At 35.6% G+C, this 14,014-nt stretch overlaps 1 protein-coding gene across 2 annotated transcripts in view; it reads right to left on the bottom strand.

Annotated features, from left to right (window-relative positions):
• TRIM33 (tripartite motif containing 33) overlaps positions 1-14,014 on the bottom strand; it is a 155,350-nt gene that overhangs the window by 29,134 nt on the left and 112,202 nt on the right. For both annotated transcript variants that reach the window (XM_006895690.1, XM_006895691.1), the window contains exons 7-12: positions 12,504-12,650; positions 12,038-12,155; positions 9,949-10,223; positions 9,111-9,275; positions 5,158-5,358; positions 285-417 (exon numbers count right to left, since the gene is read on the bottom strand). In XM_006895690.1, the coding sequence (XP_006895752.1) occupies positions 285-417; positions 5,158-5,358; positions 9,111-9,275; positions 9,949-10,223; positions 12,038-12,155; positions 12,504-12,650 (1,039 nt within the window). The remainder of the gene's footprint in view (positions 1-284; positions 418-5,157; positions 5,359-9,110; positions 9,276-9,948; positions 10,224-12,037; positions 12,156-12,503; positions 12,651-14,014) is intronic.

Genomic DNA, 14,014 nt, shown 5'->3' with positions numbered 1-14,014 from the left:
GATAAGTTTTCTACCAATTCTGAGGAGATACTCTTTATAAAATCCAGCTACTCAAATTATTTCTTTAGCATAGAGATTAAAGAGGTTTGGAGAAAGTAGATTACAGTTAGATTACAAAAAGAGAGCAGTGTAGATTACAAATATATATATATAAAATAAAACAATCCTTCCAAACTGCTGAAGACTGTTAACACTACTAATACCAAAAGACAACGCCCTTTTTTGTGGTTTTATTTTTTTTGTTTGTTTTTTAGGTGCTAAAGAAAAGACTTAATTTGTTTTACCTGATGAGCCAGGAGAGAGTGCTGAGGGTCCTGGGGAGGGATTCATGGTGCTTGTAGGCTGTGGGGGTAGGTGGCTGCCTGAGATATATCTGCTTAGTAGATTATCTAAACTACTCGAACCAGCATCTTCCAACTAAAGAAAAAGAAAAATTTTACCCTGAGTAAAACAGGAAGTTATTGTATTACCTTAAGTTTACAGTTAACAAACACACTATAAAATACTAAATTCTGCTTAAATGTAGTCTCCTTGGGTTCCCCTGAAAATATGTATCAAATTTATGTGCATTAGAATTAATTTTATACAACAAATAATGCCCAACTAACTACCCAATACAAAGCCAAATAATCCACTATATCCTATGTATACAATCTACCCTGAAAATTATTCCAATATACTTGTAAATATTCATGTTTTGAGTCTCCTTTCTATTATTTTAGGTCCATATTCAAATTCATCCACCTACCAGAAATCTGATCATGTAAACTAGCTTTTAAGCTTTAATAATTTCTTATAGTTAATTAAAAGCCTTTGTTGTGGTTATGTGCCGTTGAGTAGCTTGCGACTCATAGCGACCCTATGTACAACAGCCCTAATCTCTGCTCTGGCCTGTGCCAATCACACTGTCTCCGATACGCCCATCCCAATTATCCCAGTCACTGAATCAATCCACCTCATAGAGGGCCTTCCTCAAGCATGATGTCCCTCTCTAAGGACCGGTCTCTCCTCACAACATGTCCAAAGTATGTTAGACGGAGCCTCAGAATCCTTGCCTCCAAGGAGCCACCCGGTCTAACCCTTTCCAGGACAAATCTGTTTTCCTAGCAGTCCATGGTATTCTCAATACTCTTCTCCAGCACCACAGCTCAAAGGCTTCAATTCTCCTTCTATCCTCCTTGGTCATTGTCCAACTCTCTGATGCATAACAAGTGATTGCGAAGACCATGGCCTGTATCAGACGCACCTTAGTCTCCAGAGAGACACCATTGCTCTTCAGTACTTTGGAGAGGTCCCTAACAGCAGACTTTCCCATGGCAATGTGCCTTTTAATTTCCTGGCTGCTGGTGCCAAGACTACTGACTGTGGAGCCAAGCAAACTAAAGCTGTGTACAATCTCAATCTTTTCACCATCCATCCTGATGCTGCCAACTGGTCCAGTGGTTAGAATCTTTGTCTTCTTGACATTGAGCCTCAATCCATATTGTAGGTTGCAGTCCTTGACCCTTAGTTTAACATAAAAGGTTTTTCATCACCCAAACAAAAGGGGCAAGCAATAGCTGAGCTCTTTTCTGACTTAGATGTAGAAGGATAAAGCCAGAGAACATGGCACTGTGATTTTTGGGCTGTTCCTAATTTGAATACAAACTTCCTAATCTTTAAAACATCCTGCCTACAACATGGAACTGTGATAATTAAATGAGAAAATATTTGTGTACAAAAAGATAGTGTTTCAATATGAAATTTTCATTTTACACCATTCTATATGAAAGTTGGTCAAGCTGTCATTGCTTCAATTAACTGCTAATATTTTGCTTACTGGTTTTTTTTATACCAACATTTGACCCTCTTCAAAATTTTTCTACCCTTAGAGCTATGGTTTTACTTTTTCATGCACATCTACTTCTGGTTCTAGAAATAAAATATGCATTTACTTTTTATATTCCTTTCATCCCAAAATTCAACTGATTTTCATAGGTACAAAACAGGAAAAGAGGAGATCTGAACACTAACACTAGAAAAAACTCTAGGTGTAAGTCAAGATACAAGTAACTAGATAGAAAAATTATCAGAGTGGAGCAGCACAAAACAAAAGATGGGCAAGGAAGCACATTTCAAGAAAGTAAACAGACCAATTTTCTCATTCCAGTACTCCAAGGCTAGACCTGAAGGGAGTAAGGCAATACGAGTAAACTGTGGGCTTGGCTGGAGAGACAAAAGGATCTTAGTGGCTGTGAATGCCCTGTGGTCACATGCCCTGTGAGCCTAGCATTCATCTATAAGCTTTTAACTACACATGAATTCTTAGCTGCAACTAAAGTCAACTGGAGGATTGCAAATGTAGGTGACAAAGGGGAGAAGCATCCCACCCAAAAACAAACAAGTGAAAGGTTTTACCTACAATTCAATAAAGCCATAGAAAGTCCACACTGTCTAACACTACCCTTACTGCTTTTACAATTTCTGTCTGCACTTTATGTCTCTGGTCCAAAAGGTATGTCTAAGGCTAGAAAAATGCACCAGGTCAGAAAGAAACAAATAGGGAGTGAGTATATACAAGAGCTTCCTGATTCAACAGCTTCAGACAGAGAAATAAATACTAGCTGAAGCATTCAGCTCCCAATGGTCACTACATACGGGCAAAAGAAAGATAGATACTAAATAAAAAAAAAAATCTAAAAAAAATCAATTCACTAAACAAAAAATTTTAGGGAGCATCTTCTATGTGTCAAGTACAGCTCCTAATAATAGAGCAGTTAAAATCTATGTGGTAAACACTGCTTGGTTGTTCTCCCAGATCTGCTCTCTATCATATTTGGACACACAGTTATTTAGCTACACATTCTACTTCCCAGTCTTTATTACAGTAGCAGTGGCCGTCTGACTAGGTCTTGTCAATGGAAGGTGAGCAAAAGTGATGGGCACAACTTTCCGACCACTCGGTGAAAGTTCTTGCTGGGAATTTCAAATCAACTGTGAGCTCAAACATCAGATAACCATCATTCAGAACAGACATCACCCAAGGGTAGGTGATAGTTTGCTTGTGTTATAAAGGATCAGATAATAACTATTTCAAGCTTTCTGGGCCATATACCATCACTCTTAACTTTTCATTATTTTTCCTAAATGCCTTTAAACATGTGAAAGAGACCTTCCTAGCTTCTTGTTATGTACTCTCAGGTCGGAAACAACTCATAACTGACCTTCCAGCAGGTTTTCACATGAGGAGACTGCCCATCTATCTTCCACAGAAGAGCTGGTGGATTCCAACTATGAGCATTTGGGATGGCAGTGTCCTTCCTTACCACTAAGCCACCAGAGCTCACTCCTTAGTCTGAGGGCCCTACAAAAACAGGTTCTAAGCAAAAGCAAAAGAGATGGCTAACTTAAAAAAAAGTTGTTCCCCCCCAAAAAAACTGCATGGTGTGTGTGTGTGTGTGTGTGTGTGTGTATAATGTGTTATGCAAATAATTTGTGAATTAAAAGGGAAAAGACAATCTCATTAGAAAAATACGCAAAGGATTTAAATAGTGAACTCTTAGGAGATACAATTCATGAAATCCATTCAGTAAGGCAGCAGGAAGAGTCTCTTCAACAAATGAATCCACTGCCATCAAGACAATTCAGACTCATGGCAAACCTCTAGTGGGTTTCTATGGCTGTAAAGCTTAACAGGAGACTGTCTCTCTCCCTTGGGGCAGCTGATGGATTCAAACTGCTGACCTTTCAGTTAGGGGAACAATATGCTATGCAAAATAGTACTGAATTTCCACATGCAGAAGAATGAAATCAGGGTCCAAACCTCACACCACACACAAAAGCTAATTCAAAATGGATGAAGGAGCTAAATGCAGTAACTAATAATAAAAACTTTTTAGAAGTATGTGTTAGAGAAGCTATCATGTGAAGCTCTTGTTTCTAGCAATGGGCTATCAGATACCAAAAAGCTCTGCAAACGATTAAATCAAACTTTAAGTTTAAGTTAGGTGCTTTTGTTCAAAGGACTTTGTGAAGTAGAAAAAAAGCTGAAAATTCAACTGACAGATTGGAAGAAAATGCAAGGAACTATATCACCCAAAGTGTATAAAATAATTCCATAATGTAACAACAAAAGACAAAGCACATAATCAAAAAAGGGCAAAGGACTTGAAAAGATCTCACCAAAGAGGATATTCAAATGACCAACAAGCACATGGAAAGATGCCTAATATCTTAAATCACTGTCATTGTTGGATTTTGACACACAGCAGCCTCATTTGAGAGAGAAGTGCTCTGTAAAGTTTTCGAGGCTGTTGTATTTAGGAGAGCAGACTGCCAGGTCTTTTTCATGCAGAGCCACCGGGTTGGTTCCCTTATCTATTATTATGCCTCTAAGGCTCCTTCTTTAGCTATTAAATCTGTTTTACAGATCCTAACAACTCTGTATAACAAAGAACTGTCCCATAGGGTTTCCAAGACTGATAAATCCAAATTGCCAACTTTACAGTTAGCAGTCGTCAAACACTTAACCACTATGTCAACAAGAATCTTTCATTAATTCATTAATCTTTAATTAATTAAATTCCAGAGCTACTGCCAATGAGCCAATCTAGACTCATGGTGACCTTCCAATAGGCTGCCAAATCTACAAAGATTTACTGAACAAGACTGTTCATCTATCTCTCAAGGAGCGGCTGCTGGATTTGAATTGCTGACTTTTCAGTTAACAGTCCAACACATTAACTGGCTAAGTAAATCGGAATCAAAACCACAGTGAGACATAATCTCATCTCCATCAGCATGTCAACAGAAAGAAGGGATAGCAAGCAATAGGTGTTGATGAAACTGCTCAATATGGTAAAACCTCTCTAATAGATATCTTCTTAGGAATGCAATCTCAAACTATCCTTGTTATTGTTCTGGAGAGTGAAAAGAGAACTGGATTTACAATCACAAGTTTATGTCGGTTTTAGACAGTCTCACTATCTGCTGGTCATATATTTGGTTTCCTACGACTTTAAAATATTGAGAAATGTTGGTTATATCAAAATTAACTTATTAAAACTCTAATATGTATCCTCTACTCTTTAGAAACTAAAACACTGGGACTGATCTTGAAAATTAAATACATATTCTAACTTCCTAAATCACATGAAGGTTTAAATAAACCATACAAACCTGTATAGGTGGAATATCTGGCAGTGATGGAAGATTTTCTGGATTGGTAACTGAGGGGATAAGTTCTATTGCTGTAACAGATGGGCTGGTGGGACCTCGGTTTGCATTTGCCATAGTAGCTATAGTGGGGCTGGTTGGGTTGATTGTGGTGTTGTGCACTGATACAACAGGAAAGGGTCCAGCATGCCCTGGATTTGAATGCTGTCAGGAAAGAAGACATTTCCATTACTTGATCTGCCAGAATATCCTAACAGGAACTATATTAATATGGAATTTTTAATGACAGTTTATCTCAAAAACAAAGTAAGCCTTGCTCAAACATATATGAAAGGAAAAAGTAAGTCCAAGTTAGCCTTTACAATTTTTTATTCATTTTTGTATAGCATCTAGGGCGGAAATGCTGTTGTTGTTCAGTGCCTTCCAGTTAACTACCATTCAGAGTAACCCAATGAGTAAGAAATCTGAACTGTGACCTATCCTATGCCATCTTAATCATCTCTAGTATACATGAGCACACTGTTACAGCTACTATGTTACTCTATCTTGCTGCATCTTTCTCCCTTTCAAAGACCCCCCCCCACCCTTCTCAGCATTGGTCTTCTTTGACAGGGAGGAACCTGTCCCCTGAACTGTCAAAGAAACACCATCTGTAGTCAGGCAGACTAACCCCGCATTCTCTGAGGCCAGGAAAAATTGTATCCCAGGCTAGGTGGACCTCTTGACACATGCTGCTGCTTCTTTTTTTTTAAATCTGTCAGGGCTTTCAAATCATTTTTTTAACTTATCAATGAGGCTTTGTTGTTAGGGTTACGTCAGAAACAACTAATAGTGACCCTTCCGTGGATTTTAAGAAGCAGTAAATCACATGGGACAAGACTGTACATCTTTCTACTGTGGAGCAGTTGGTGAATTCAAACCCTGTGCATTCAGGATGGCATCACAACTCCTTACTACAAGGCCAACAGAGCTCTCTATCAATGATACTAGTGACATCTTAGTTCAGAATAAAGACGCATAGGAAGCCCTAAAGGTTTCAGAGAGCAGGTCAAAAAGCCACTATTCTATCTAAATTCCTCTTTGATCTTTTATCTGTTTTCCTTTCAAAAAATAAAAACTATGTAATACACCTTAATATGTCAGAAAGGACACTGAATTTCAGAATGAAGTATGACTTCAATTCTGTATTTAATGCTGTGTGGCAATGAACAAGCCATGTCTCAGCAACAGTGATGGGGTAACAGTACATCCTAACCTTTCTGATTTTGAATGTTATATTAAGTGTTATATGAAGTTATGTGAAGTGTTATACAAAAAAAAATTTGTAAAATAAATATTCATGGTTGAGTGCAAATAGTTTGCACTGCCCAGCGATCTACACATCATAGTATTTTAAAAGGTTCCTAAATCTGGTACTATTCTAAACTGAGCATGGTGACAGTGTTTTAAAATAAATAAATATCTAGATTCTACATTTCCATATGTACTCTTGCCGAAAGACAATTTGATTTGCCTTAAACATGTGACATGGGTGGTAAACTTTCTACCACTTCTTTCACAATTACACTTTCCTGATCTGACGGGGGGGGGGGCTTCCACCCAGGCTTAATTTTATTATAGAATGCTAGACCATAACAAAAACAAACGCTGGAGAGGTTAAGCCAAAGCACAAAGAAAAATGATAGTGACTGAGTACTGAAAAACTGCCTAATCCAAAGCCTGAGTATACAAACTGGATGTTCAACCAAAATGATGGGGGGAGGGGGGATCTTAAAGCTATTAACTGACAATACCATTTTGATAGATCACTGAGTTATGGCCTATAACCTAGAAAAAAAAATCAAAGAATTCAGGAATATTACTACAAGAATATATAATGCGAAGATTAGTATTTTTCTGAACAATTAAATTTGTAGTAATTTAATGTAGAACTCTTGATTCACTCTAGTAAGTATCAGTGATAAAAAGTAAAAGGGAAAATAAAGTTCTAGCTATCTCATAAAGATATGCATATACAAAGTAGATTTTAATGCCATGTTTTCTAACATTCTTAAACCCTGTAAACATATTTATATTATTTAAACAAATGCATAGAACAGTTAAAATGACAATTCAGACTTAGGACATAATCTTATAGCTCAAGAATCGTAATGTCACTGGAAATGCAACCAAGGAATGTTTTCACTGAAATAAGTATTTTTGTTGGCAGAAAATTACAGTATGCTGATCTGTAAATCTTCCAAGTATGTTAGATTAACATAAAATTCTACAGAGGAAGGAAAACACAAATATAAATTCAATGAAAAAAGAGTGTAAAATTTTCACTTTTAAAGACTTTTGACCTCTGGTAGTCTACTGGTGGGAAGTTAATACAGCCATTCAAAAGGCATGTAGTTCAAATCCACCAGCTGCTCCACAGGCAACAGATGGGAAATCTCCTCCTGTGCAAAAACCCACTGCCTTTGAAAACTCACTGGAGGATGAGCTATGAGTCAGTTCCTTAGTGGTACACCAACAATAGTAAAACCAAGTGGATTAATTTAAAATAAAATAAAATAACCTTCAGAGGTTGTAAAACAGCATGGGACAAGAGAATGTCCACCTTTCTCCCACAGAGCTGCTAATGGATTTAAACCTGCAGAGAAGTGACACTTTTAGGTTAGCAATCCAACTCCCTACAGATTATGCCAGTGGAGTTCCTTATGGTATCCATAGTTACAATGTTAGGAATTATATTCTTTAGAACCATTTAAAATGTCAACTTTAAAATGTGAGCCAATCAAGTTACAGCTAGAGAGTAGGAACTTACTCATAGCTGACTCTTCAGCAGGTGTTTTGAGGCTATAAATCACACAGAAGGAAATTGCCCTTCCTTTTCCAGGAGAGCCCAAGCTGGTGGATTTGAACCACCAGAACAGTGAGGTCTTTTTTCTCACAGCCCAGATCTCTAAACAGACTATAGCAGAGAGAGTGCCTATTTTTCAAGTCAGAAATTCTAGCTTACAGCAATGCCATGTGAGCCAAAGTAAAGCTGTTTTCAGTAGCTAATAGTTTGTTAGTAAATAACCAGGTCTTTCTTATAGGACAGTTCTAAGTAGAAAGAAACTACCAACTTCTTGTCAAGTATGTTAATGTTTATACTACCCAGAGACTTGGGTCAAAAACTAGAAAGATCACTGCTCTAGAACACTGGTCCCCAAATGTTAGTGTAAAGGCAGAGCAAAAGTTAACCTATTACTGAGTACTTTTCCTTCTTCTTTGAAATTTTAATTCAGTAGGTATGGCTCACAACCTCCACTTCTGACAAACCTTGCCTCACTGAAGAGTTCACTGTTCTTTAGGGTATGCTTTGCGAAACATTTAAGACTTATAAAACTATTGTCCTGCTTTATAACTACAAATTTCATGTCAAATTATCTTCATCTTCTAACCATACCTCCTAGTACCTCCTAGGTAAATATGCTATTTGGACAAAGATAGAAAAACTTGTCTCTAAGTACATTTAATTCTATAATTAGGCACTATCTATATCTTAAAAGCAATTAATATTTGACTAGAATAAACAAAAGAATCATACAGTCCAATTTCTCATAAACTCTTTTTAAATAAAGGATATCATTTGGATTGAAAAGAAGATTCATTTCAAGAAACTAAGAACCTAATCTTGATTATACCCATTATCTCATACGCTAACATGTAAACCACAAGTTCTCTAGATTTTTCAAACTATAAAATAAGTTGGTTGGATCAGGGATCATTTACTCCAGTAAATGATGGGTTTAAAGGAACCAAAAAAACTCCCATGAGTGCTTACAAAAAGTAAACATGCAAGTGTACTTTACTAGGTTAATTAATCAAAGGTATCAATGACTTCCCTCCCGCCATATATTTTAAAGAAAAAGGTTTCTTTTAGTTTTAAAATGTTATGATTCTTACAAATGTAACTCTAGGCATACTTGTCTTTGGAGATGTGGCTGCAACATGGAATACTGAGGGCCACTGTGTCTGGGTATCCCTGGTATTCTGGCAGCATTCTGAGCCATTCTCATCTGATGGGCTTGGAAAGGTCCACAGTTCATATTGCCTCTTTGCATTGTTTGTACACTGATCAATCTTGGAGGCTATAAAGAGGAATAAATTGCACACAGTTGATAATATTTACCTATAAACTTATCTGTCTTTTTAAAAATGTTATGTTTACAGTTTAAAAAAAAATTCAATCCATACAGAAAGTAGAAACTAAAAAAAAAAGCTAAGTTACTTATCTCATTTACATCCCCAACCCCAAGAAGTTAATGACTATAAAAACTTTGTTTATTCCTCCCAAACATTCCTATTCTATCCCTTTTTATGTGTGTGTATTTAAATATGCTAACATTAATCTAGCCCACCCGGGAGTAACACTTGGATTAGACATGGATGGACAGCAGGAGAGACACAGCAATGTGAAGGATATGAACAAGTGACTAAAGAACATTATTAGATTTTAGAGAGGAAAAAATGGTTCTTTGACCCAAAACACAACCAAATGGGGAAAACAAACTTTGTGAAGGTAGGATGAAAACTTGTGGTTCTCCACAGTACAAATGAATTATCATTTCAAAGAAAAGTATTTGAGATCCATCCTCATACCTCTCTCCCTACCACCACAATCTAAGCAAATACTTAAACTCTGAACCTTAACCTTTGTTAATTCTGCTAGTAACTCTGAAATGCAGTATTTATTTATACAGATTGGAAAACAAACTTTGGTATTCCTTATTAACACCAGGATTGCAGTGAAATAATACTTACCTGTTGCTGTAGCATCTGAGGAGCTGTTTGTCTAGGATGCTGCTGTGTTGTTGTTGTGGTTGTTGGTACAGGAGCTGGTGGTTGCTGCATTCTTATCTGTTGCAACTGCTGATGTTTCTGTGCATACACTTGTTGTTGCATGTGCTGGAGTCGAAGCTGTGCTAGATTAATCTGTCCAGGGGTTTTACTAATGTGGTTTGTCCCTGGAGGAACTTGTCCAACCACAACATTAGGAGTATAACCAGGAGCTGGTTTACTCTCAATTACTAAATTACCTAAAGGATTAAGAAAAAAAATTAAAATAATTTACATATAATCTGCTTAAACACTACTCTTTCTTCTGCCAACCGTCACAACCAAAGCTTTCAATAGCAAGTCAGACTTAATGATAGTCAAGAGATCTTTTAAAATATCTTAACCAAATAAATAACTTTTTATTTGTATTCAGAGCAGTATTATCTCTGCATTTAATGCTTTATTTACAGAGATATATATATAAAATTTATAAGCTAAAAGTGATAGAGAAGGAATATGGAGTCAACCTAAGTCCATTTTCCTCTAACAAAATTCAACAATACTCAAGACTACTAACATTGGTTCCAACTGTCTTCTAATTACAAAACTATGGAAGGCAGTTTCACATTGCTCCAAAATTGCCTTCTGTAGAAATATTGAATGCATGAAGCCATTTAGATTACTAGAAGTAACAATTTCTTCTTTCTCACAGAGCTCATAGACTCTGAGAAATAGAAGACAAATTTTAGGATGGTATGATTTAAAGGACTGGTTAGAAAATTTTTCTTTAAGTATCAGATAGAAAATATTTTTAAACTTTGTAGGTCACAAAAGATCTGCTATGTATGCTTTGGTTTGCTAACTCTTTAAAAATGTAAAAGCCCAATCCCAGAGGTGCTCGATTTGAATCCACCAGATGCTCTGCTGAAGGAGGGGGGACAATCTCCTCCTATACCAGTCAGATCCGATTCGACAGTACATACATAAAAAAGTAACAAAAAATTTAAAAAACAAACTTTTTTTTTTAAAATGTAAAAAGCCATTCTTAGCTCCTAAGTCCAAGAACAAGTTCAAGTTTGCTGACCCCTTAATCTAAGGATACAGTGAAGTTTTGTTTGCTTGGTTTTTTTTACTTTTTATACAAAGAGAACTTCAAAAGAGAAAGTAATCTAAAATCTGCTTTTGTAAATTCTAACGGGGAAGTGATTAATTTAAAAATAAGTTTATTCCATTTGCAGAGAGTTCGAAATGTGGGGAAGTTCTTTTTCTGTATCTCAAAAAAAGTTGTCTCCCTCTAAGTTTTATCTAAGGCCTGAGGGTCACAATTTTAAAACAAAGTTCATTTCTCATCCACATGAAAAGAGCTTATCTTTCAACATTTCTCAGGATATGGTATGATTTCATCATCCCAGATACCAGACACCTTTTCTAGTGGATAATTTGGCACAACTAATATACAAAGTACTAAGTAAGAAATTCTTCTACTGAAAAACGTGCCATTTGCTAAGATTTCTTCATGAAATATAACCAAATGTACTTGTCACCATCAAGTCAATGTCAACTCTCAATGACCCTACATCAGGTTTCCAAGGATGTAAAAGAAATCTTTATCGAAGGAAACTGCCTATCTTTCTCCCTCAGGTATCTGGTAGGTTCAAACCATTAACTTTTCCATATAATGCAAAATATTAACACGTTGCCGCAAATGACAGCAAATATGTTTGTAAGTATGGCTGTCAATTCAAAAAGTGTGCGGCAACGTGTTAACATCTCATTATTATATCTCCTCCATGAAACAATCATCAACTTTTAAAGGAAGAAGATAGGAATAGTGCTTTTTTAAAAAGTGTTTTAAAAAAGTCAACCCCCAGAATTGACTCTCAACTTTCTTAAAGATGTAATGGCATGAATATAAATAAAACCATAGCTAGAGTTACCAATAAAGAATTTTCTCTTCTAAATAGTTTACATGTTAGAGTGAGTCAAAGATACTTTAATATAAAAAATTTCCATTGGACATTTTCTCCTAATTCAGTGTTTTAAGTTAACAGTCATAAAACTAATGATTTCTCACCTAAGTTGACTACATTCTTTGCCCAGAAGGTGGGATCACAATGGAAACGTATTGCTCCATTAGCAGCAGGGACTGGATCACACCTTGCTTTCAAAATGTGACGCAACTGAAAAGTAATCTTAAAAGGAAAAAAATGTGTATAAGTCTTCAATATCCATTGAGAAAGCATCCAAGACAAGCATAAAAACTCAAGTTTCAGATTAAATGGTGTCAGTGTTTAAACGACCATCTAAAGCCTTAAACAAAACAATAAGCTTAATTTTTGCCATTTCTACTTGTGAAGTACATAAAGTTATTAAGTATCTTCAAAAGAATACATGCTAAATGATGTTAGGACAAAGCACAAGAGAACTTCTGGAGGTAATGGAAATACTCTGTATCTGAAAGTGGTGGTGGTTATGAATGTAAATATTATCTTAATAAAGTCAAATTGAAAACAAGAGAGGGGAGGGGTTAGTTCTCTCACCAGTCGCTTGCTGTACAGCAAAGCCGTACTACTTCCACTTGCAATTGCCCAGTTTGTAAAGTTCATAACATGCTTCACCTGCCGGGAAAGGCCTGTGATGTCATTCTGTTGTTGTATTAACTTCATCTGTCTTTCCTTCGTAACATTCTGAAACCAACCAAGAATTTCCTTGAAACATTCTAAGTGATAAAAATTGAACTAAAAACTTTTATCACAAATAGATACAAAACTTGTTTAAGAATTCAATGAATTTACAAATTCTTGCTTAATCATAACAATCATAAGAAGTCACTGTCAAAAGTAGGATTTGTTTCTTACTAACACCTAGTGTTAACTTGTTGTCTCCTGAGAAAAGTTTATTAAGATTTATCTTGGCATTAGTTTAATTCAATCAATACATGGAATTTATAAATGTTGAGCAGATCTTTAGATATAATTGTATATAATCTTACTTCAGGCCAAAAAAAAAATTTCATGTTACCAGTGCCACCTACTGTTAGGTATGAGAGTAAATTTTAATCTGTCTTTAAACTCTTGGAAAAAACTTAAAAAGCTGAATTCCAGAGCCCCAAGAGGAGTCAGAAACTCTTTTAGAAAAAGACCAAATTCAGAAAAATATGGGAATCAAACCCCACAAAAGGGATGGGTGATATATATGTACATGCTTTGACATTTAGCATGTCAGAACCTATATACTTTTAACTACTGTCACAAAACGTTTAGTGGACATTTTTGTTTTAGATATTGTTTTGTTTGTTTTTTTAATACTAAAGAAATAAACTTGATTTTATCATTCCAATCAGGGGATAAAAGTTGCAATTTTTTGAAAGTGTAGGAAAGCATCTAGTTTACAAAGTTTACACTATTTCACTAAAAAGCACTTTTATAAATTACTAAAACCAGAGATTTATCATTAAGTATTTACCTATCTTTTAGTATTAAAAGACATCTTTTAATTTAAAAGCTCTTTAAAGTCAGGTTTTAAAACTATTTTAGGCCTACAATAATAATGTATTTATAGTAATTTTAAAAACACATAAACATAGTTGATGCTAAAGGTTTTTCATCCAACAGGGCTTTTTTTTTAGAGCATGAAAGATATTCAAAGCAAATGACTGGTTGTCTGGTTGTCCAACAGGTAAGAGACCCACAACTTTTAACAATGGAATGCATAATCTCAGAAGTATGTTTCAACGGAAAGATGAGTTCTAAAAAACAGAAATGCAAAATTAATACCGTGCTGGCCTAATCTATTTCATCTGTATGTATCTATGGACCAATATTCCTAAAATGTACTATAATAGATTTGGGGGGGGGGCGATCTATCACAGGTAATTAGAGGTTAATAGTGGCTAAAGCACTAAACATTCACATTATTATTATTATTATTATTATTATTATTATTATTATTAAGAGGTACATAAAAAGCATATGCTTAAAACGGTGAACTTATTTTGTTGTTGTTAGGTGCCATCGAGTCATAGATGACTCATAGCAACCCTATGAACGAA

Source organism: Elephantulus edwardii, unplaced genomic scaffold, assembly GCF_000299155.1.
Source record: "Elephantulus edwardii isolate Elephantulus edwardi_28Jun2011 unplaced genomic scaffold, EleEdw1.0 scaffold00174, whole genome shotgun sequence".
Classification (NCBI taxonomy): domain Eukaryota; kingdom Metazoa; phylum Chordata; class Mammalia; order Macroscelidea; family Macroscelididae; genus Elephantulus; species Elephantulus edwardii.
The sequence above is the reverse complement of the archived record's forward strand: the minus strand, read 5'-3'. Positions and strand labels throughout refer to the sequence as shown.